Raw genomic sequence first — 25,427 nt, 5'->3', positions numbered from 1 at the left:
TTGTGAATAGCCTCTGCTAGCGGCCTGTCGTCCTTGCTGCTACTATTCTTGTGCCGCGGCTGTACAGCAGGTGTTATATTTGCCTTGGCCCGGAAGTGAAGGAAGGTGCGTTTAATAAAATGGTCCGCTCCTTAAAGCTACAGGTATTTATGCGATGGGAGACACTACGTGTACAAAGACAACAAATTACTAACTGAAATAACCCAACACATAGTTGAACATAAAGAACAAAATAAGCCCAACCCAAATAACAGAATAAAACAGTCTGCATAACCTGGCAGGTTTAGCAGACAGTTGCAACAACTGTTGATTTATTGGTCAGCTGTTAAACTTGCAAAACCGGCAAAAGATCAAATACTTATTTCTTTCACAGTATAGGTGTGTATTATATGAGGGATAATTCAGTAGAAACAAGAAATAAACACAAATCTTTCATGTTTTTCAATGAGTTGTATTTTCTAGGAACATTCAAACTGTTTAACTCTGGTAAAAACAGCTGGATGGGTTATTAATTCTCTTTTTACAACATTCAACTATTTATATGGATAATATCTATGGCTGCTTATTGATCTATATAAATGTTTAGTTGCAAACAATTCATTTTTTTCCTGTATGATTCCTCATGTCTCTTTAAAGTGTAAAGTATATATGGATATGTAACATATATGGCATAAATCAAGTCAGTAGAAACAAGAAATATCAACACAAATCTTTCATGTTATTCAATGAGTTATTTTTTCTAGGGAGAAAGAAATTGTTTAACTCTGATAAAATCAGGTGAAAGGGGAATTCTAAATTCTCTATTTACGAAAGTGAACTATGAATATGGATAATCTGAAAAGTTTCTGACAAATCTTAATAAATAATTTTGTTGTAAACGATGCAACTTAAATCTTTGACCACACAGAGCAAGTAAATTCATTCTCTCCTATATTACTACTCATATGCAGTTAGATTACCGATTAGTCTAAATCTTTTACCAGACTAGGTGCAACTAAATGACCTCTCTTATGTAAAGTTAGATGGACCTTTTGATGAAATCGTTGACCACACTCAGAGCAACTAAACGGTTTCTCTCCTGTATGAATCCTCAAATGTAGAGTCAGACTGCGCTTTTGAGAAAATCTTTTACCACACTCAGAGCAACTAAACGGTTTCTCTCCTGAATGAGTCCTCATGTGAACAGTTAGCTCACTCTTTTGAATAAATCTTTTATCACACTCAGAGCAACTAAACGGTCTCTCTCCTGTGTGAGTCCTCATGTGAACAGTTAACTCACCCTTTTGAATAAATCTTTTGTCACACTCAGAGCAACTAAACGGTCTCTCTCCTGTGTGAATTCTCATGTGAACAGTTAGATCACCATTTTGAATAAATCTTTTATCACATTCAGAGCAACTAAACGGTCTCTCTCCTGTGTGAGTCCTCATGTGTATAGTTAGTTTCTCCTTTTGTCTGAATCTTTGACCACAGTCAGAACAACCAAACGGTTTCTCTCCTGTATGAATCATCATATGTGTAGTTAGTTTCCACTTTTGTCTGAATCTTTGATCACAGTCAGAACAACCAAACGGTTTCTCTCCTGTATGAATCATCATATGTACAGTTAGTCCGCTCTTTTGAAAAAATCTTAATCCACACTTGGAGCAACTAAATGGTTTCTCTCCTGTGTGAGTCTTCATATGTACAGTTAGATCGCCATTCCGTCTGAATCTTTTAACACACTCAGAGCAACTAAACGGTCTCTCTCTTTTATGAATCTTCATGTGTACATTTAGATCGCACTTACGTCTGTATCTTTTATCACACTCAGAACAACTAAATAGTTTCTCTCCTGTATGAGTCTTCATGTGGTTTGTTAGACCGCACTTTCGTCTGAATCTTTTATCACACTCAGAACAACCAAATGCTTTCTTACCAGTTATACATTTCATATCAGTTCGATTTTTTTTATTTTTTTTTGTATTTAAACCGGACTGAGGTTCCAATGTCTGCATCCAATCATCTTCACTGTCTTCAGTCTCAGAAGAGTCTTCAGTCTTGTCCTCAGTATCTTGTTGTAAATGTCCATCAGGACCTGAGTTCCTGGCTGGTTCTTGTTCTCCACAGTCTGCTCTGTTCTCCTCAGTCTTACTCTGATGAAGCTGTGACAACTCAGGTTTCTCTTCATCTTCTTCACTCTTCATAGTGACAGCAGTCCATGGAAACTTGATATCAGCCTGCTCAAGTTGTTGAAGCTGCTCTCCCTCCTGATTGGTCCACGGTTCCCCCTGTTCCTCTTTAATGTGGGGGGGCTCTGGGTCTTCCTGGTCCACAAGGGGGCTCCACTGCTCCTGCTCAGGGGGAACCCCTTCTTTATTCACCATCAGCTGCTGTACGTCTGCAGGATACAAATACAAACGTTTATCATGTCAGAGTATTTTTAAAAACTTGTGTTGTGTCGTTTAATGTCTAATATTATTTTTGAAGGATCACACCCAGGAAGCAGAGATGTTGAGGTAGTTCATAGTTACCATTAAAAAAAGTTTTATATTTTGAGGTCAAATAAACAACAGAGCAGATCAGGGCGAGTGGAGGTAAGTTAGTTGGTTAAGCTGTTTTCAGATATGACCTGTGGGTAAAAACCCGAGAATTGTCTTCAGAGTTTCCCCAGAGTTTGTGTTTTACACATGAACAAATTAACAAAAAACTGGATTTCGTTATGTGGCAGGAGGTCGGAATATCCGAGTTGCCCTGAACGCAGCACAGTGAGGATGTTAGCAGCTGGATGAAGAAGCCTGGAGCTAGCTCAGCTGCTCGGCTTCATGTCTGCACACGGACCCTCAGTCTACAGGGAAGGGAACCCGGACAGACCCGGGTCTGGGTGAGGGATTCCGGGAGTGAGGACCTGACAACAACCGGACTGAGAGGACGAGAACTGTCAAATCCAGCTAGCTCTCAGCAGCTAGCTGCTGCTCTCTCATCGGGGCTTACGAGAACAGCGCATATTTTCAAGTGTAACCATTGGATGGAACCCGTTTAACTGCCACAAGAGTTGTTCATCTTGTAAGAAAGACCTCAATGTGGAAACACGCTGTGTTTTTTTTATTTTCACTGCATTTTAATATAGCCTATAAATAGTGAATTTGAATATAAAAATAGTAACGATTAATCGATCGTTGATTCTCCCGACGATCGATGAATACAATTTAATGGAAGGCCCTTCCCTAGTTCTAACCCTAGCCCACATTCCCAACTGACCATTCAGGAGAGCGATGTCAAAAAATACTGAAGAGTCTGAACCCCCACAAGGCAGCTGGACCAGACGCTGTCTCCCCCTCCACACTAAGGTACTGTGAGGTCCAGTGTTCACGAGATCTTCAACACCTCACTGGCTGAATGCGTGGTGACCGCCTGCCTCAAAACATCCACCATCCTCCCCGTTCCCAAAAAGTAGACGATCACAGGCCTTAACGACTACAGACCAGTCGCCCTGACCTCTGTAGTAATGAAGACCTTTGAGTGCCTGGTGCTGACCCACCTCAAGGCCATAACCAACAACCTCCTTGACCCGCTGCAGTTTGCCTACAGAGCCAACAGGTTCTGTAGACCAGGCAGTCAACATGGGACTCCACTTCATCCTCCAGCAACTCAACTCCCCCGGCACCTGCACCAGGATCCTGTACATGGACTTCAGCTCCACATTCCACACCATCACCCGAGCTCTTCTCCGAGACAAGTCGACACACCTGAGCGTGCCTGAGCCCACCTGCAGTCGGATCAATGACTTCCTGACAGACAGGAAGTAGTGTGTGAGGCTGGGCAAGCTTGTCTCTGAGCCCTGGACCATGAGCACTGGAGCCCCACAAGGTTGTGTGCTCTCTCCTCTACTCTTCTCCTTCTACACCAACAACTGCATTCCTTCACTGTATAGGTGTGTATTATATGAGGCATAAATTAGTAAAAACAAGAAATATCAACACAAATCTTTCATGTTTTCAATGACTTGTATTTTGTTTGAACATAAAAATTGTTTAACTCTGCTAAAACAGATGGAGGGATTCTTAATTCTCTTTTTACAACAGTGAAATATGAATATGGATAATATCGATAGCTGCTGATAGATTTAAATATTTTGTCCCAAACGATTCATTTTTCTCCTGTATGAATCCTCCTCTCTTTAAAAATTGTACCAACAGTGAAATCTTTTTCCACACAGAAAAAGTAAAATAATGATCTGCTGTATGACTAATCGTATACACAGATAGATTGCCCATTAGTTTATGTCTTTTACCACATTAGGAGCAATTTAACAGTTTCTATCCTGTATGACTTCTCTGATGTATATTCAGCTGTTAATTTCGGGCAATTTTTTTACAGACAGGAAATTATGAAAAATACATTAAGCATATATGGGTATGTAATATATATGGTATAAATCAAAGAAATAGAAATATCAACACAAATCATTCATGTTATTCAATGCGTTATTTTTTCTAAAACAGGTGAAAGGGGGAATTATAAATTCTCTATTTACAAAAGTGAACTATGAATATAGATAATATGAAAAGTTGCTGACAAATCCTAACAAGTTTTTTGTTGTAAACGATGCAACTTAAATCTTTAACCACACAGCAATTAAATTTATTCACTCCTATATATTACAACTCATATGAAGTAATATTACCCATTTTTATAAATCTTTTACCACACTAGGAACAACTAGATGGTTTCTCTCCTGTATGAATCCTCAGATGTACAGTTAGCTCACCCTTTAGAAGAAATCTTTTACCACACTCTGAACAACCAAATGCTTTCTTACCAGTTTTACTTTTCATATCACTGAGAGGCTGTTTATCATTTTTTGTATTTAAACCAGACTGAGGTTCCCATGTCTGCATCCAATCATCTTCACTGTCTTCAGTCTCAGAAGAGTATTCAGTCTTGTCCGCAGTATCTTTTTGTAAATGTCCATGAGGACCTGAGTTCCTGGCTGGTTCTTGTTCTCCACAGTCCGCTCTGTTCTCCTCAGTCTGACTCTGATGAAGCTGTGACAACTCAGGTTTCTCTTCATCTTCTTCACTCTTCATAGTGACAGCAGTCCATGGGAACTTGATATCGGCCTGCTCAAGTTGTTGAAGCTGCTCTCCCTCCTGATTGGTCCACTGTTCCTCCTGTTGCTCTTTAATGTGGGGGGGCTCTGGGTCTTCCTGGTCCACAAGGGGGCTCCACTGCTGCTGCTCAGGGGGAACCTCTTCTTTATTCACCATCAGCTGCTGTACGTCTGCAGGACACACTGAAACACAAATACACACGATTATCATTTCAGAGTTTCCTGAAGTGTTTTTAAAAACATTTGGATGTCGTTTGATGTCCAATATTATTTTTGAAGGATCACAGTCAGGAAGCAGAGGTGTTGAGGTAGTTCATAGTCACTGTGGAGGAAAATTCCACTGACAAGTGTCTAGGGTAGTGGAAATCCCCTGACCAGGTGTCTCACTGCTCTGATACTGTCTACCTGATGGAACCCTTATTTGGCAGTGTCTTGAGGCCAATGTGTGCTTCTCCGTTTTGACGGACACGGACAGATAGGACCACGTTCTCCAACGTGGAACGCCCTCTCCGGGCCTCTCCGCGGCTCCTCGGAGAGCTTTTCGTGCAGCTCTAATTTTTCTAACTACACGTCGAAATGGTGGAGAGCCCACGGATAGCCCTTGGCTGTGATTGGTCCGCTAACGCCAGCATTTCGGAATGGAAACTTCCTGTTCCATTCCCAACATCACAATAAACCAAAATCACAACTACGACTCTATGAATAATGTGATAAGTGTGTTAAGCCAGGAGCGTTGTCCGGCTGACGGTGGCTGGTTAGAGCCCTTACGGCATGTGTGTACGGTCACATACGGTTATAACGAACTTTCATAACGGGGCTAGCGGGCTAGCCACCATGCTAACTGCGGTGGGAACAGCGCAAAAACCCGCTGACTTTAATCCCACGACTCATGACACTGTTTCTCAAACACCGTCAGGTTAGAAGCAAACACATGGTAGTAGTTAGTATCGGGTGTCCCTGCTGACTGTGTGTGGAAGCTGGGGGGAAGCTAGCTGCCTCTGTGTAGCTTCAAGCTGTTGCAGCTGTTGAATTAGCAACGCAGTTTGGAAACAAGACCGGGGAACCGCTGCATTAAGACACGATAACACAAGCATTATGACCCGCTGGGTGTCACTTTATTTCAGCAAAAACTGTCGCGTCATCAACATCCTTTTTCTGTTAGCTGCCATCGTTCACTGTGTGTGAGGAGCCGGGAGGACGTAAATAAACCAGCGTGGACTTCTTCTATTTACCTCATGAGGTAGGCTTCTCTAAGCTTGACTGCCGTTGCGCCATCTACTGTTCTGGCGGTGAATTGTTTTCACAACAAAAAGGCTCGTAGAACTATAAATCAAAAAGGGTCCGTCCGATCCGTCCGTCCGTCAGTCCGCAACGGACTCGGAGAAGCATACAGAGGCCTTTACTGCTATGACCTTGATAAACAGGATGTAGGCCCTTATGATAGACCTTAGAGATACACTATCTAATGATATAGCTGCACTAGACGACATTGCCCTTGCTTCCAACAAAACAGTCAGGAACTTGGGAGTGATCTTCGATCCTGATTTATCCTTTAATAGTCACTTAACACAAATTTCTAGAACTGCCTTTTTCTACTTGCGTAATATCTCAAAAATTAGACATGTCCTTTCGCAAAAAAATGCAGAAAAACTAGTCCACGCCTTTGTTACATCGAGACTGGACTATTGTAATTCATTATTATCAGGCTCCAGCAGGAAGTCGTTAAAGACTCTACAGCTTGTCCAAAATGCTGCAGCACGTGTCCTGACGAGAACAAAGAGAAGAGAGCACATTTCTCCAATATTAGCATCGCTACACTGGCTTCCAGTTAAATCTAGAATAGAATTTAAAATTCTCCTCCTCACCTTCAAGGCCCTTAATAATATGGCGCCATTTTACCTTAAAGAGCTGTTAATACCTTATAAACCCACTAGAGCACTCCGCTCCCAGAATTTAGGCCTACTTGTCGTCCCTAAAGTCTTTAAAAGTAGAGGAGGAGCCAGAGCTTTTAGCCATCAAGCTCCTCTGCTGTGGAATAAACTACCACTTTCAGTTCGGGAGGCAGACACCATCTTTTCGTTTAAGAGTAGGCTCAAAACCTTCCTTTTTGATAAAGCTTAATGTTAGAGCTAATTAGTGCGGCAGAACGTAACTTGTTCTATTTTATGACACATGACCCACAGAGCTTCTTTTTCCAGCTTCTCCTTCCTCTTCTCCATCCCTATCCCCCTTCCCCGGAATCCCTTTGCTTTATCACCAGCAGATCCAGGGCCTCTGTGGCCGCACCATGGATTGCGGTTTGTTGTATCGCGCACAGGGGGTCGTGGTGGTGGACCCTGTGTGGTGGATTCTGTGTCGTGTGGGCTGATCGTGGTGGTGGTGGCTGACCCTGTGTCACGTTGGCATCGGGTACGGGCATTGGACCAGGACCGCGGCGGCGGCTCGTGGTGAGTGGCGGTGGACGGTGACTGAGGACTGGAGTGGCGTTCTGGTCTGGATGGTGGATCGTGGTCCTGCTGGTTGCTGACCATGGACTGTGATTGCAGCGGGACTGCTTGGCATGTCATGTTGGGGTTGTCCTTCGGGATGTCTACCCTCATCAATGCTGCTAGAGACTTTAATCTTTAATCTTGATGACTTTAATCTTGATGATGTTTTCCTATACGTGGCATCTATTGCACTTCTGTCCGTCCTGGGAGAGGGATCCCTCACATGTGGCTCTCTCTGAGGTTTCTACGTATTTTTACCTGTTAAAAGGGTTTTTAGTAGTTTTTCCTTACTCTTGCTGAGGGTTAAGGACAGAGGATGTCACACCCTGTTAAAGCCCTATGAGATGAATTGTAACTTGTGAATATGGGCTATACAAATAAAATCTGATAGGGTTAGGGCTAGATAGATTGATTGGATTGATTATTTGGTGATGTTTTCTTCCAACTGGTCCAGCGCACAAAGAGATTAAACTGAAGCCAGGAAACAAATAGCCCACGATCATCTAAAGGGAGGGAGTTTTTTAGACGGAGACCAAACAACATGTTTCTCTGTAAACTCTGCAAATCCAAATGATCACAGCAGCACAACCGGGATGCATGAGCTCTGGAAGGTGGAGCAGCCTGGGGAGATTTCTCAAGATGGCATCTGGAGCGAGACAGAACCGCAAGTTCTACTTTTATCCTGAAATAAGTGTAATATATTACGATTATCAACACGTGGACAACTCCAGTGACTGAATCAATCCATGTTGTAAACCTATTTTAGTATTTAAATTAAACCCAGATTATCCAGTTCAGGCAAAGTGTTGCTTTGGCATACATGGATTTATTCAGTTATGTGTCAGAGCAATTGAATTATGCTGCTGACCAATGGGTTTCAGTCGTGAGACCAGACGGAGTCACGGCATCAAGCGATGAGAAGAGGAAGTGAAACTTTCTGACACTGACATGAGGTGTTTGTTAATGAGGTGGAGGTGAAGAGCGACTTCATGGGACAGCAGTGATGTCATGAATGAAGAAAATACACTGATACTCTGCCGCTGCAGCTGTGGATAACACAATGTGTGAGAGAGAAGATGAGAGAAAGAACGGAGCCTGAAGTAAAAACAAGAGCAGAGCTGAAGCTACCTAGCGTTAGCAGAGCTGGAGCTAGCTAACGTTAGCAAAGCTGGAGCTAGCTAACGTTAGCAGAGCTGAAGCTAGCTAACGTTAGCAGCGCCTAAGCTGGCTAACGTTAGCAGCACTTAAGCTAGCTAACGTTAGCATGTGAGCGGCTTCTCGAGGGACTCACCAACTCGGTGCAGCCGGAGTTCGGGCTTCATCACGGCCTCCAGCAGCCTCCTCAGGCAGCAGATCTCCCGCTCGGACCGCTCCATTTTGTCTTCGAACACCGCGACGATCTCTTCCCCCGCAGTCGTTAGCCGCTCGGTTAGCATCGCTCTCAGAGCCGGGACTCGAGCCGTTTCTCCTCCTTTCTCCAGCTGCAGTAGAAAGTCTTCGGCGGCGGCGCTGATTCGCTCATGTATCGACACCCGCAGCAGCTGCACGTCGGACATCTTCCTCCTCTTTGCGCACTTTGAGTCTCGGAGCGGACAAAGTGATGCAGCGGCAGGAAACAGAGACACCGAGCTCAGAGCCAACAGTGACGCCTGCTGGACTGGAGGACGAGGAGGAAACTAAAGTCCTGATACTTTACAGTAGAAAATATGGAAGACGAGACATGACTTAAATATATATATAAATACTTAAATTCGTAAATAAATAAGGAATAAATCCTCACAAGCGTTGGAAGTGGATTGTTATGAAATTTAGTCCAGAGGTTGAATCAGACTCTTTTACTTAATTTGGCTTCAACATATCAAGCCTCATTAATTAAATTAAGTTTATTAGTAAAAGGTTCCTTCATTAACAACGTGAATAAATACCAATTAAAAAATGAAAGTTTTTCTCCAATCATAATTTTTTAACATTCCGGAGCAAAATGTTAATATGATAAATGATGTATCTGTGCTTTCTGTGACCTCGACTGAATATTGAGCTCCAGACGTTTGGAAGCAGAGCTTGGTGACATTTTCAAGAAAACTTTACCAATGACAAGAAGTCGGGTACAAAGCCTAAAAAACCTAATTTAACCACAGGGTCGTTCAGAGGTCACTTTATTTTTCCTGGATCTGACCCATTTATCCTATCCGACCAATAACCAAATTCTAAATTCTATTCAAAAACATCCTGGTGAGTTTCACATCCCTGCAGATGATCAGTGGTTTCACCTCCACGTCTAACTCTGGTGACGGCAGCGACTCCTCTCGGCTTCTCCTCCGAATCACCGGACAGGAAGTTGAGCCTCTAGCGACTTTCAAAGTAAGGTTTTGGCATTTTATCAATTCCTCTTTGGAAATACTGACTATCATCGCGGAAATGCTGCATCACGTTAAATGTATAAAATAAAGCGATTTCCAATATCTCTATTTTGCTTATAGGAATGGTTGTAACTGCTGAAGATGTTTACTGTTCCCTCTGCAACAACTTGTGTTAAATATACTGACGTGCTGTTAGCCTGATGCTTCTCTTTAACAGTGCTGGAATGGCTGCTCTATGCTCCTCAGTAAATCCTGAGGCTTTGACACACGGGCAACATTTAGAGGCCAAAAGCATGAGAATAAGGTGATTTACAGTGTAGAAGTCAAAGTTCAAGAGTCTGAACGACCATGAGTTTGTCTGAGTCACTGTCTGAGTCAGTAGGATCATTTCAGTGTGATTATAATTTAATCAAAAACATTTCATCAGGAAAAAGGTCGTGTCACGAGGGTCACGTTTGAGTCTCCATGATGAGGTCTGAGTCTCCATGTTGGAGTCAGGAAGCACGAGAAACTGTGAATGGGTCCTAGTCACGATGGTCAAGTTTGTTTCACTGATTAACATTTAAATCTAACACCTTTGTGTGGTTTTCAGTTTGAGGATCCGTTGACTGACTGGAAACAGACAATCGTCCAAAAGCTGCGTTAAACGTTGTTGTGCAATAATGCTTAAAAAGTGATACCATAAAATGGTGTGCCTTTAGGCATTCAATAAATTTGATTATCAAAATAAAATATAAAACATTAACAATTTAAATATTAATATTAAATCATGATTTTAATTGGTTAAAGATACCTCGGTGCACCACCCTTCAAAGAAAGGGTAAAGATAGCCAATTTATTGATTGAGATCATTCTCATTTAGATCTAGTTCAATTAGAACTCTCAATATTTACTATTAAAGATTATATAATGAACAGTGAAGGTTATGGAGTTCTTGACAGTGTAGAGGATGGCAAAATTCACTTATGAAACATTAATGAAAGAACATTTATTATGAACATAATAAAGTATAAAAACACAAATTACTTATAACGTACTAACTAAACCAAGATGTGTATGCGAGTGTGTGTGTCTATGTAAGTCAGTGTGTTTCCCAAGATGGTGGCTTCATTAAAAGTTCACACCTTCCTTAGCAGGCTTTCAAGATGGTTAATGGCCCCCCCCTTCCTTCAGAAGTGGTTTTACGACATGTAGCGGGGGTCCGGCACCTAAGCCAGGATCCTGTTTGTGGACTTCAGCTCCGCATTCAAACCCATCTCCCCAGCTCTTCTCCAGGACAAGCTGACACAGCTGAGCGTGCCTGAGCCCACCTGCAGGTGGACCACTAACTTCCTGACCGACAGGAAGCAGCATGTGAGGCTGGGGAAGCTTGTCTCTGAGACCCGGACCATCAGCACTGGAGCCCCACAGGGTTGTGTGCTCTCTCCTCTCCTCTTCTCACTCTACACCAACAACTGCACCTCCAGCCATCCCTCTGTCAAACTCCTGAAGTTTGCTGACGACACAACCCTAATTGGATTAATTTCCAATGGGGACGAGGCCGCCTACAGAGAGGAAGGAAACAGCCTGGCTTCCTGGTGCAGCCAGAACCACCTGGAGCTGATCGCTTCAAAAACTGTAGAGATGGTAGCAGACTTCAGGAGGAGCCCAGCTCAAACCGTCCCTCTCACCATGTGCGACTCCCCAGTTAAACCAGTGTCTTTCAGTGATGGTTGACTTCTACACAGCCATCATTGAGTCCATGCTCACCTCATCCATCACCGTCTGGTTCGCTGCCTCCACTGCCAAGGACAAGGGCAGACTGCAGCGGATCATCCGGTCAGCTGAGAAGGTCATCGGCTGTGACCTGCCGGCTCTCCTAGAACTGTTCCACTCCAGGACCAGTAAGAGAGCAGGCAAGTTCATCACTGATCCTTCCCATCCCGCTCACCACCTGTTCCAGAGAGTCCCGTCCGGAAACAGTTCCGGGCCATCAGGACTAAAACCTTGCGTCACCTTAACAGTTTTTCCCCATGGCAGTGGGGCTCACAAACAAGCCCCCTGCATCACACTGACTCTGCATCACACTGACTCTGCTGACCCCCCCCCCCGCACATAATTTATAACTCTATATTACTGGCACTATCACCAATCTCTGCACCTTAAAACCGCAGGTAACTCTTTTTTCTGTATATATTGTTTTTTTATATTGTTTATATTGTTCGATATGGTTTTTATATTGTTGTTTGTAAAGTGCACCAACCACACCAAGGCAATTTCCTGCATGTACAAATATACATGGCAATAAAACAAATACTATTTCTGATTATGAGGATTGAATAAACAGTCTTGCTTAGCCTAGTATAATTATTAAGCCCAGTTTTTGTTACCCGTCCTTGGAAAGAGAAAAGAGGTTGCTGTGCAGTTAGCAGTTCGTCCTGCCAGTTGTGGGAAGTTTTCTGGGATTGTGTGGTGGTTGGAGTTTTCCTGCAGAACATCAAGTCGCTGCTCGGAGGCTGGTAGAGCTTGAGATGCGAGGTTTCCTTAGTGAGATGAGCGGGAAGCTGCAATCTGCGCTGCTCTCGTTGGATGTGAAGAGAACATGTAGCTGGAGCAGCCAGGCTTCCTCCTCTGCAATGCAGGAGAAAAGGCTGGCTGCCTGCCTCCTTGGAAGGTTGGTGGAAAGAGGAGAGAAAGAATTGGGGGAGACCTGGCCTTATGGATGGACCAGTGACCTCACAGGTCACTGGTCCATTCTGGGAGACTGAGTTTCTTGGCTTCCTAGTAGTTCTCCTGAAAAAAGGGCTTTCAGGCTTTGACTACCATGTAGGCCAGAGAGGAGGCCTGTGGTTCAACAAAAACCATGTCCCAGCATTGGGTATTATTTATTTATTCAGTGACTTTATCACGGCCGTTCTCCGTCTCCATGCTGGTCACATTTAAATCTCATTTAATTCAGATGTTGCCAGTGTTTTTGCTCTTTTTCTAAGACTTTTCTTGAAGTAACTAATGTAAATGGCTTCCCTATAAACTAAGCTGATTTAAGTGCATTTTGCAGCTCAGCAGGATTTACGAAGTATTCTGGACAGAAGAATAGAGTTTCTTAAACGTGAAGTATATATGATCTGTTTCTGACAGCACAAGAGACCGGCAGGACGCGCTCCCCTTGTCATTTCATATAGTTATTGTATTTCTTTTGGCAGTCATTTGTAACAGTGTTTTTTTTCATTCATTTTTATTTACTTTGGACATGTAAATAAACAAACAAAAATTACACCAACTTGTAAAAAATATAAACTGAAAAAATATATATTTACAATTAGTTGTTAGCAGACTTTATGACTTAATCTACATATTCGAAAATGAGTGAAGAGCACAAACATCTTTGATCTCACACCTTCTCCATAATTAACAATTATCTTGCTTAACAAGCTTCCTATAAATCTTTGAATACATTGTTTACTTTCTACCTCCTACCTCCTGGGCTAAACAGGAGGAACTTGTTAATGATCTCAAGACAGCTGGGACCACAGTCACCAAAAAAAACATCGGCAACACACTACACCATAATGGATTCAAAATCCTGTAGCACCAGTAAGGTCCCCCTGCTCAAGAAGACACATGTACAGGCCGTCTGAAGGTTGCCAATGAACACCTGAATAATTCAGAGAAAGCTTGGGAGAAGGTGATGTGGTCAGATGAGACAAAAATCGAGCTCTTTGGCATCAACTGGACTCGCCCTGTTTGGAGAAGAAGCTTTGGGGGTGTTTCTCTGCTCAGGGGACAGGACGACTTCACCGCATCGAGAGGAGGATGGACCGGGCCTTGTACCGTGAAATCTTGGGGCGACAACCTTCTTCCCTCAGCCAGGACATTGAAAATGGTCGTGGATGTGTCTTCCAGCACGACAATGACCCGAAACATATGGCCAAGGCAACAAAGGAGTGGCCCAGAAGAAGCACATTAAGGTCATGGAGTGGCCTCGCCAGTCTCCTGACCTTATTTCCATAGAAAATCTGTGGATCAAATACTTTGAGGAGAGGCGGTGGACTAGTGGCAGAAACTTGGACTATGGGCAGGAAAGGTCTCTGGTTCGACTCCACGGAGAAACAACATAAAGACGAACCTGGATAGATCTGTCCAAAAATCCAAGAGGATTCTCCCTACCCTGTCTAGAGCCCCTGAGCAAGGCACCTTACTCCTCCAAAATCTGCTCCCCGGGCGCCATACATGGTCGCTCACTGCACTGTGTGTCCTGCACCAGATGGGTTGAAAGCAAAGGTTAAATTTCGCTACCTGCATGAGTGTGCCTTTGCATGTCTGTGCATGTTTGGGACAAATAAATGCCTCTTAATCTTAATCTTACATTTCACACAATCATATGCACTTTTATATGATGTGAGTTATATGATCTTGATATTTTTTGTTGATATTATGTCTCTAAATGTTACAATAAACCAGAGGGACACATTTGTGAGATATGTGAGAATGTTGTTCATCGACTACAGTTCAGCATTCAACACCATCGTGCCCCTGAAGCTCGTCACCAAGCTCAGAGACCTTGGGCTCAACATCGCCCTCTGTGAGTGGATCCTGAACTTCCTGACGGGCAGACCACAGGCGGTGCGGATCGGCAGCACCACATCCTCCACCCTGACTCTCAACACCAGGGCCCCCCGGGCTGCGAGCTCAGTCCTCTTCTGTACTCCCTGTTCACGCATAACTGCGTGGCCACCCACAGCTCCAACACCATCGTCCAGTTTGCTGATGACACCACTGTCATAGGCCTGATCACCGGCCACGAGGAGAAGGCCTACAGAGAGGAGGTCAGAGCCCTGACATCTTGGTGCCAGGACAACAACCTCCATCTCAACGTCAGCAAAACGAAGGAGCTGATCGTGGACTACAGGAAGAGACGAGGAGAAGAACATGCCCCCCCCCTCTCCATCAACGGGGCCACGGTGGAGCGAGTCAGCAGCTTCAAGTTCCTCGGGGTCCATATCTCTGATGACCTGACCTGGACCCACCACACAGACTCCATCAGAAAGACGGCCAGACATCGGCTCTTCTTCCTCCGCAGGCTGCGGAAGCGCCACATGGACTCCAGGATTCTCTGCAACTTCTACAGGTGCACCATAGAGAGCATCCTGACTGGCTGCATCACCACCTGGTATGGCAGCAGCACCGCCCTGAACCGTGAGGCTCTACAGAGGGTGATGAAGTCTGCCCAGCACATCACCAGGACAGCGCTACCATCCATAGAGGACCTCTACACCCAGCGGTGCAGGAAGAAGAGCAGCCGGATTATTAAAGACCCCTTTCACCCCAGCCATAAACATTTTTGCCCGCTGCCATCTGGCCGACAGTGACGCAGCATCCGGGCCCGCACCACCAGGCTCAGAGACAGTTTCATCCCCCAGGCCATAAGACTTTTAAACTCCTCTGAACTGCAATAACTCCACCACTACTAGCACCGTGACATATTTGCACTTCTGTCGTTTTATTTTCTCCTCAGCTGTTTATATATATTTAGATATATATACATTATTTCCTATTTTGATATTCTATTTTATACTATTTCTCTTATTTTATTGTATAGTGTTTAATTACTTGAGCATTGTTAGAAGAGAGCCTGAGACTCAAGCATTTCACTGCCAGCGACTGCTTAATGTTATTGTTGTGCATTTGACAAATACAAATCTTGAATAAACCTACCATTACATTTAATGACTGCTCATTTATTAAGCAGTGGTCAAACTTTAAAAATCGGCAAGGAATCAAATACTAATTTCCTTCATTTTATAGGTGTGTATTATATGAGGCATATATCAGTAAAAAAAGAAATATCAACACAAATCTTTCAAGTTATTCAATGAACTGTATTTTGTAGGAACATAAACATTGTTTAACTCTGCAAAAAACAGGTGGAGGGTTTCTTAATTCTCTTTTACAACAGTGAACTATGAATATGGATAATATCGATTGCTACCGATAGATTTATGTAAATATTTTGTTGCAACGATTAATTTTTCTCCTGTATGAATCTTCATGTCTCTTTACATTGTACCTACAGTGAGATCTTTTTCAAAACTGAGAGCAAGTAAATTAATGATCTGCTGTATGACTAATCGTATACACAGTTAGATTGCCCATTAGTGTATATCTTTAACCACACTAGGAGCAATTTAACAGTTTCTCTCCTGTATGACTTCTCTAATGTATATTCAGCTGTCAATTTGGGACAAACTTTTTACCAGAAACGGAGGACATTATTAAAAATGCATTAAGTATATATGGGTATGTTATATATGGCATAAATCAAGTCAGTAGAAACAAGAAATACCAAATCTTTCATGTTATTCAATAAGTTATATTTTCCAGGGAGAAAGAAATTGTTTAACTGATAATAACAGGTGCAAATGATGCAGCTTACATCTTTGACCACACAGAGCAGGTAAATTCATTCTCTCCTATATTACTACTCAAGTGAAGTTAGAATACCCATTAGTCTAATTTTTTTTTTAACCAAACTACAAGCTACTAAATGCTTTCTCTCCTGTATGAGTCCTCATATGTACATTTAGTTGGTTCTTTCGTACGAATCTTTGTCCACAGTCAGAACAACCAAAGGGTTTCTCTCCTGTATGAATCCTCATATGTTCAGTTAGTATGTACTTTCGTACGAATCTTTGGCCACAGTCAGAACAACCAAAGGGTTTCTCTCCTGTATGAGTCCTCATATGTACAGTTAGTTTATACCTTCGTATGAATCTTTGACCACAGTCAGAACAACCAAAGGGTTTCTCTCCTGTATGAGTCCTCATATGTACAGTTAGTTCGTGCTTTCCTCGGAATCTTTGACCACAGTCAGAACAACCAAAGGGTTTCTCTCCGGTATGAACCCTCATATGTACAGTTAATTGAGCCTTTTGAATACATCTTTTACCACACTCTGAGCAACTAAATGGTTTCTCTCCTGTATGAATTCTCATATGTACAGTTAGTTTGCTCTTTTGAAAAAATCTTTTTCCACACTCAGAGCAACTAAACGGTTTCTCTCCTGTATGAATTCTCTTATGTACATTTAGATCGCCCTTTTGAAAAAATCTTTTTTCACACACAGAGCAACTAAACGGTTTCTCTCCTGTGTGAGTCATCATATGTACAGTTAGCTGGTTCTTTCGTCCGAATCTTTGACCACATTCAGAACAACCAAAGGGTTTCTCTCCTGTATGAACCCTCATATGTACAGTTAGAGCGCTCTTTTGAAAAAATCTTTTATCACACTCAGAGCAACTAAACGGTCTCTCTCCTGTATGGGCCTTCATATGTACAGTTAGATCAGCCTTTTGAATATATCTTTTACCACACTCTGAGCAACTAAATGGTTTCTCTCCTGTATGAGTCCTAATATGTACATTTAGTTGGTTCTTTCGTATGAATCTTTGACCACAGTCAGAACAACCAAACGGTTTCTCTCCTGTATGAATTCTCATATGTACATTTAGATCGCCCTTTTGAAAAAATCTTTTTTCACACAAAGAGCAACTAAACGGTTTCTCTCCTGTGTGAGTCTTCATATGTACAGTTAGATCGTTCTTTCGTCTGAATCTTTTAACACACTCAGAGCAACTAAATGGTCTCTCTCGTTTATGAATCTTCTTATGTACAGTTAGATGTCTCTTTCGTCTGAATCTTTTATCACACTCAGAACAACCAAATTCTTTCTTACCGGTTTTACATTTCATATCACTTAGAGGTTGTTTGCTATTTTTTGTTTTTAAACCAGACTGAGGTTCCCATGTCTGCATCCAATCATCTTCACTGTCTTCAGTCTTGTCCTCAGTATCTTTTTGTAAATGTCCATCAGGACCTGAGTTACTGGCTGGTTCTTGTTCTCCACAGTCCGCTCTGTTCTCCTCTGTCTGACTCTGATGAAGCTGTGACAACTCAGGTTTCTCTTCATCTTCTTCACTCTTCATAGTGACAGCAGTCCATGGGAACTTGATATCGGCCTGCTCAAGTTGTTGAAGCTGCTCTCCCTCCTGATGTGTCCACGGTTCCTCCTGTTGCTCTTTAATAAGGGGGGGCTCTTGGTCTTCCTGGTCCACAAGGGGGCTCCACTGCTGCTGATCAGGGGGGAAATCTTCTTTATTCACCGTCAGCTGCTGTACGTCTGCAGGACAAACTGAAACACAAATACAAACGATTATCATTTCAGAGTTTCCCGAAGTGTTATTAAAAACTTGTGTTGTGTTGTTTAATTTCTAATATTATTTTTGAAGGATCCCAGTCAGGAAGCAGAGATGTTGAGGTAGTTCATAGTAACCAGTAAAAAAGTTTTATATTTGAGGTCATATAATCAAATTAGGACACTAACAGAGCAGAGTAGGGCAAGTGGAGGTTAGTTGGTTGGTAAAGCCGTTTTCAGATATGAACTGTGGGTAAAAACTGTCTGTAGAGTTTCTCCAGAGTTTGTGTTTCACACATAAACAACACATATATCGTATCGTGAGGTTGAAGGCAATACCCTGTGTAACTGAGGTCTCAAGACTTTAAAATCCAAAACAAAATCCGAACTGGAAGTGCAACTACTACTTCCGTTTTCGGCACTATCAATATCCGGGTCGAGAGGCGCACTTCCTCTTTGCTGGCTGAGCAGTGCGAAGGTTAGTTGTGTCCTCTGTGTTGTATATGAGTAGTATAGCGTGATGCTAGTTAGCCTGTGTGTTGACTCTGTCTGTGTCCGTTAGCTTAATGCTAACAATGCTAACGAACCCCCTTTGGGGAATTCATGATCAATTAGTAATGTTTGTTTGTATTTACTTGCATTTGTGTTGTACTTTGAATGTTTTGATCTTTAAGTCAATTGTTTTATAATGAACAGTTAACCTTGGTCAAAGGTTTGTATGATTTAAATGTAATCCTGACTTTTTTTTTGACTAATTCTTTTATTTCCTTCAATGGCTCTTTGCTGGCTGAGCAGTGCGAAGTGCGAAGTGTCAAGAGTGGAGCTACCGGTTACTCAGCGTTTGGAGCAACATGTACACTGATCAGCTCAGGTCAGGTTTTCACCCCCCCCCCACACCTTTTTTTTTTCCTTTGACAATTGATGGCGAGCTATCGCTGTATGGATTTTTCAGAACCAACCTTTCCCTACGAGCCTCCTTGCCCTGCGAGCGGTAGGCGAGAACTAACCGTAACCTTTTTTTTTTTTTTTCTCCTTGAAATAACATTTTTTTGGACCAACAGACTTTAATTAACTGAATCATATAACTGAATGAATGCATGCATGGAATGAATTAATGTATATAATACAAACTTATATTTAAAGCACTTTTTGTCTCTGTGTCTTGGTATTCACACTAAGGGCTCCAACCGAACCTCATAGTCCACACTTGTTACACCTGCCCTTCTGTACAACAAGCTGGACGAACTGCGCCTTCTCATCAGGACAAATAGGGACTTTTCCCTTTCTTCAGTTTTTTCGGAATCGTGGCTGACCGAAGCTAAACCGTCTCTGCCGCACAGCTGACCGGCTTTCAGCTGCTACGTGCGGGAGAATACTCTTGACCACTGCTACAGAACCATCAGCAAGGCTTACCATGCAGTTCCCCGCCCTGCTCTGGGTCCATCCAACCACGCTCTTATTCATCTGATCCCGGCTTACAGACAGAAAGTACAACTTATTCTCATGTATAACTTTTTTTTAGATTGCGCATGCTTACTGAAGAATCACAAGGTGTCAGACAACACAACTGTTCTCAAAACACAGAACCTTTTTCTCAAAACACAAAATAGTACTGTCATGTTATGAACATTTTCCCAGCAATGGTCGAAGGAGGGCCTAACCTGGGATAGGCTCATTGTCACTTCCTGATTCGAACCCGGGATGATGGTACTAAGCCTGCGCACCATAAAGGAGGACTTCCCCTCGTTATTGACCAATCCTGTTCTACCTACTGTTATAAAAGATGACAAATGCCGTCCGTTTGGCGCGACTTTTGAGGCTGTGCATGAGTGCCCATAGCTATGCTGTTAACTTTACATTGCTTCTTAATAAATACTTGAATTAGACCAGACCGCCCCTTCTCATATTTGGGATAAACAAACACGTATACACCACTCTGTGGAAGAACTTAAACTTGCCAACGACCTGAATGAATGATGTTTACTGCAGATTTGACAGTCAATGGACCAGTTCTAACCCTAACCCACAATCCCAGCCCCCCTCCCCCCCATCACACCTCTCTCCATTCAGGAGAGAGATGTCAACAAATACTGAAGAGTCTGAACCCCGCAAGAAAGCTGGACCAGACGCTGTCTCCCCCTCCACACTAAGGTACTTTGAGGACCAGCTGTCTCCAGTGTTTACGAGATTTTCAACACCTCATTGGCTGAATGCGTGGTCACTGCCTGCCTCAAAACATCCACCATCATACCCGTTCCCAAAAGGCAGAGGATCGAAGACCCTGACCTCTGTAGTAATGAAGACCTTTGAGCGCCTTGTGCTGACCCACCTCAAGGCCATAACCAACCCCCTCCTTGACCCGCTGCAGTTTGCCTACAGAGCCAACAGGTCTGTAGACCAGGCAGTCAACATGGGATTCCCCTTCATCCTCCAGCACCTCGACTCCCCCGGCACCTGCGCCAGGATCCTGTACATGGACTTCAGCTCCACATTCCACACCATCACCCGTGCTCTTCTCCGAGACAAGTTGACACACCTGAGCGTGCCTGAGCCCACCTGCAGTCGGATCAATGACTTCCTGACAGACAGGAGGTAGTGTGTGAGGCTGGGCAAGCTTGTCTCTGAGCCCTGGAGCCCCACAAGGTTGTGTGCTCTCTCCTCTACTCTTCTCATTCTACACCAACTACAGCTCAGGCCACCCCTCAAAAATGGCAAGGGATCAAATATTAATTTCCTTCACTGTAAAGGTGTGTACTATATGAGGCAAAAATTAGTAAAAACAAGAAATATCAACACAAATCTTTCATGTTATTCAATGAGTTGTATTTTGTAGGAACATAAACATTGTTTAACTCTGCTAAAAACGGGTGGAGGGTTTCTTATTTCTCTTTTTACAACAGTGAACTACGAATTTGGATAATATCGATAGCTACCGATAGATTTATGTAAATATTTTGTTGCAAACGATTCATTTTTCTCCTGTATGAAGCTTCATACAGTCTCTTTAAAAATTGTACCAACAGTGAAATCTTTTTCAAAACTGAGAGCAAGTAAATTAATGATCTAATGACTAATCGTATACACAGTTAGATTTCCCATTAGCTTATATCTTTTACCACACTAGGAGCAATTTAATAGTTTCTCTCCTGTATGACTTCTCTAATGTATATTCAGCTGTCAATTTCGGGTGAATTTTTTACCAGACTCAGAGGACATTATGAAAAACACATTCAGTATATAAGTAATATATATGAAATAAATGATTTCTTACCAGTTTTACTTTTCATATCACTTAGAGGGTGTTTGTTATTTTTTGTATTTAAACAAGACTGAGGCTCCCATGTCTGCATCCAATCATCTTCACTGCCTTCAGTCTCAGAAGAGTCTTCAGTCTTGTCCTCAGTACCTTTTTGTAAATGTCCATCAGGACCTGAGTTCCTGGCTGATTCTTGTTCTCCACAGTCCGCTCTGTTCTCCTCAGTCTGACTCTGATGAAGCTCTGACAACTCTGGGTTCTCTTCATCTTCTTCACTCTTCATGGTGACAGCAGTCAATGTGAACTTGATATCAGCCTGCTCAAGTTGTTGAAGCTGCTCTCCCTCCTGATTGGTCCACTGTTCCTCCTGTTCCTCTTTAATGTGGGGGGGCTCTGGGTCCTCCTGGTCAACAAGGGGGCTCCACTGCTGCTGCTCAGGGGGAACCTCTTCTTTATTCACCATCAGCGGCTGTACGTCTGCAGGACAAACTGAAACACAAATACACACGATTATCATTAAGAGTTTCCCGAAGTGTTTTTAAAAACTTGTATTGTGTCGTTTAATGTCTAATATTATTTTTGAAGCATCACAGTCAGGAAGCAGAGGTGTGGAGGTAGTTCATAGTAAGTGTGGAGGAAAATTCCACAGACCAGTGTCTAGAGTAGTGGAATTCCCCTGACCAGGTGTCTCACTGCTCTGATACGGTCTACCTGATGGAACCCTTATTTGGTGATGTTTTCTTCCAACTGGTTGAGCGGACAGACAGACACAGCAGATAGACAAAGATGATGATCTCTTGATTTCATGTCTTCTTTTTTTCATATTATGTGTCATGTCACGCCTCTTTGTATAAGTTCTGGCTTTGTGAACTTTTGGCCAGTTGTTCCATTTTGAGCACCCGTGCTTGTTGTATAAACTCTGCAGAGCTTATTATTATAAAGACTCAAAAGCAACTCCTGTCTGAGAATTTTGATATTTAAAATCTCTAGTTGAATTTCCATCACATCGCCTTAACATCTCGATGCAGCTCTTAAATTTAGCAGAATTACACACTGGAAGTAGAAAAGTTTTATATTTTGAGGTCAAATAAACAAATAAGGACACTAACATGGAGAGCAGAGCAGAGCAGAGCAGGGCGAGTGGAGGTTAGTTAGTTGGTTAAGTTGTTTTCAGTTATGACCTGTGGGTAAAAACAAGGGAACTTTCTCCAGAGCTTGTGTTTCACACATGAGCAACACAATAGCAGGTTTTCTGCACAGACTCGTTCACAACAGCTTCAAATCCTCCTCATTATTCAGGTGAAGGAGGAGCAGCAGACAGACAGGAAGTGACATTAACTGCATATATCATCTGATCATGTTTACATCACCCGACACCATCGTCAGCTCTTATCAGCACAAACTCTCTTCTCATCTCTGTCTGGTCTTCTAGTAATGACGTCATTAGGAGGAAGGAAGATGGCTCAAGTCAAAGCTTTGATTCACAAAGAGAGCAAACTGAAGCCAGGAAACGAGACCAAAAATGTTTCTCTGTAAACTCTGCAAATCCAAAATGATCACAGCAGCACAACCGGGATGCATGAGCTCTTGAAGCTGGAGCATCCTGGGGAGATTTCTCAAGATGGCATCTGGAGCGAGACAAAACCGCAAGTTTTACTTTTTTCCTGAAATAAGTGTAATATATTACGATTATCAACACGTGGAATGGAATACGAATAGACTGGAATAGCAGGGATCATCTTCACTGCACAACTCCAGTGACTGAATCAATCCATGTTGTAAACCTGTTTTAGTATTTAAATTAAACCCAGATTATCCAGTTCAGGCAAAGTGTTGCTTTGGCATACATGGATTTATTCATTCATGTGTCAGAGCAATTGAATTATGCTGCTGACCAATGGGTTTCAGTCGTGAGACCAGACGGAGTCACGGCATCAAGTGATGAGAAGAGGAAGTGAAACTTTCTGACACTGACATGAAGTGTTTGTTATTGAGGTGGAGGTGAAGAGCGACTTCATGGGACAGCAGTGATGTCAAGAATGAAGAAAATACACTGATACTCTGCCGCTGCAGCTGTGGATAACACAATGTGTGAGAGGGAAGACGAGAGAAAGAACGGAGCCTGAAGTAAAAACAAGAGCAGAGCTGAAGCTAGCTAGCGTTAGCAAAGCTGGAGCTAGCCAACGTTAGCAGAGCTGAAGCTAGCCAACGTTAGCAGAGCTGAGGCTGGCTAACGTCAGCAGAGCTGAGGCTAACCAACATTAGCAGAGCTGAAGCTAGCTAACGTTGGAAGAGCTGAAGCTAGCTAACGTTAGCAGAGCTGAAGCTAGCTAACGTTAGCATGTGAGCGGCTCCTCGAGGGACTCACCAACTCGGTGCAGCCGGAGTTCGGGCTTCATCACGGCCTCCAGCAGCCTCCTCTCGCGGCAGATCTCCCGCTGGGACCGCTCCATTTTGTCTTCGAACACCGCCAGGATCTCCTCCCCCGCAGTCGTTAGCCGCTCGGTTAGCATCGCTCTCAGAGCCGGGACTCGAGCCGTTTCTCCTCCTTTCTCCAGCTGCAGTAGAAAGTCTTCGGCGGCGGCGCTGATCCGCTCATGTACCGACACCCGCAGCAGCTGCACGTCGGACATCTTCCTCCTCTTTGCGCACTTTGAGTCTCGGAGCGGACAAAGTGATCCAGCGGCAGGAAACAGAGACACCGAGCTCAGAGCCAACAGTGCCCCCTGCTGGACTGGAGGACGAGGAGAAAAAGACGACAGCAGTCGAGGATGGGATGACTGATTAAGTGGATGTACGAGGACAAAAAGATGAACAGATGAAGGATGAGTGAATAATGTTCTCACACACGTGGTGGCGCTTTAGTGTTGAATAACCTGCTGTTGGTTTCTTATGGGAAAACTTTATTCTGCTCGGCAACAACGTGAAGCCTCTCGTCTGGTTTCTCTTTCAGGTGTTTGTCAATCAAGCAGCGGCTGAGGAGGAGGAGGACGAAGAAGAGGAGCAGGACACACATCTCTGGAGGTGGAGGAAAGAAAAGAGAGAAGTGGGGATGAAGGCGAAAAGCCTGAGTGATGAGACACGGAGGTGAACATCACATTCATGAATTCATGGAAAAACAGCCAAATCTAAAACCATTTAAAATGGTTGTTAACGACGGACGTCAGATTCCAACTTGATGTTAGAAAATATCACCATTACATAAACAATCTGTTTAATGTGCCTTATGTTTTTAGCGCTTGACAATGTGGCTGCATGACACAATTAACACAAACAACACATCAAAGAGCAAAGCACCTTTTTCCAGCTTCAACGCTTGAATGTAAAGAAGCAATTGTTTCATTTGTGTCACAGGAAAACAAACTTTACTTGACCGGCAGCAGGAATCCAATAGAATCCAATAGGCTGAAAGTACAGATAATTATGTCATAATTTAAAATGTATTTTGAGATGACAATGTTTGCAAGATGTCACCAATGACAAGAAGTCGGGTACAAACCAAACCCATGATGAGCCTAAAAAACGTAATTGAACCAGAAGGTCGCTCAGAGGTCACTTTATTTTTCCTGGAATATTCTTAGGTGCTGTTAGCCTGATGCTTCTCTTCAACGGTGCTGGAATGGCTGCTCTATGCTCCTCAGTAAATCCTGAGGCTTTGACACACGGGCAACATTTAGAGGCCAAAAGCATGAGAATAAAGTGAGTTACAGTGTAGAAGTCAAAGTTCAAGAGTCTGAACGACCAGGAGTTAGTCTGAGTCACTGTCTGAGTCAGTAGGATCATTTCAGTCTGATTATAATTTAATAAACAACAATTCATCAGGACAAGTTCATGTCACGAGGGTCACGTTTGTTTAACTGATTAACATTTAAATCTAACACCTTTGTCTGGTTTTCAGTTTGAGGATCAGTTGACTGACTGGAGACAGACAATCGTCCAGAAGCTGCGTTAAACATTGTTGTTGTGCAATACTGCTTAAAAAGTGATACCATAAAATGGTGTGCCTTTAGGCATTCAATAAATTTGGTTATCAAAATAAAATATAAAACATTAATAATTT

At 43.0% G+C, this 25,427-nt stretch overlaps 3 protein-coding genes across 3 annotated transcripts; all 3 read right to left on the bottom strand.

Annotated features, from left to right (window-relative positions):
* Positions 1 to 278: 278 nt before the first annotated feature.
* Positions 279 to 3,143, bottom strand: LOC133972830 (gastrula zinc finger protein XlCGF57.1-like). Its single transcript, XM_062410411.1, has one exon. It carries the CDS (start codon positions 2,364 to 2,366, stop codon positions 963 to 965), a length of 1,404 nt encoding a protein of 467 aa, XP_062266395.1. The 5' UTR covers positions 2,367 to 3,143; the 3' UTR covers positions 279 to 962.
* Positions 3,144 to 3,967: 824 nt separating this feature from the next.
* LOC133972996 (zinc finger and SCAN domain-containing protein 12-like) lies at positions 3,968 to 9,204 on the bottom strand. Its single transcript, XM_062410654.1, has 2 exons — positions 8,873 to 9,204; positions 3,968 to 5,275 (listed from the first exon to the last, which is right to left on the bottom strand). The coding sequence occupies exons 1-2, from the start codon at positions 9,135 to 9,137 to the stop codon at positions 4,692 to 4,694; spliced, it is 849 nt and encodes a 282-aa protein (XP_062266638.1). The 5' UTR covers positions 9,138 to 9,204; the 3' UTR covers positions 3,968 to 4,691.
* A 6,569-nt stretch (positions 9,205 to 15,773) lies between these two features.
* Positions 15,774 to 24,057, bottom strand: LOC133972514 (zinc finger protein 182-like). Its single transcript, XM_062410017.1, has 3 exons — positions 23,736 to 24,057; positions 21,383 to 21,856; positions 15,774 to 18,108 (listed from the first exon to the last, which is right to left on the bottom strand). The coding sequence occupies exons 1-3, from the start codon at positions 23,998 to 24,000 to the stop codon at positions 16,451 to 16,453; spliced, it is 2,397 nt and encodes a 798-aa protein (XP_062266001.1). The 5' UTR covers positions 24,001 to 24,057; the 3' UTR covers positions 15,774 to 16,450.
* Between the last annotated feature and the right edge of the window lie 1,370 nt (positions 24,058 to 25,427).

The sequence above is a fragment of the Platichthys flesus genome, chromosome 2 (assembly GCF_949316205.1).
Source record: "Platichthys flesus chromosome 2, fPlaFle2.1, whole genome shotgun sequence".
NCBI classification, from domain to species: Eukaryota; Metazoa; Chordata; class Actinopteri; order Pleuronectiformes; family Pleuronectidae; genus Platichthys; species Platichthys flesus.
The sequence above is the reverse complement of the archived record's forward strand: the minus strand, read 5'-3'. Positions and strand labels throughout refer to the sequence as shown.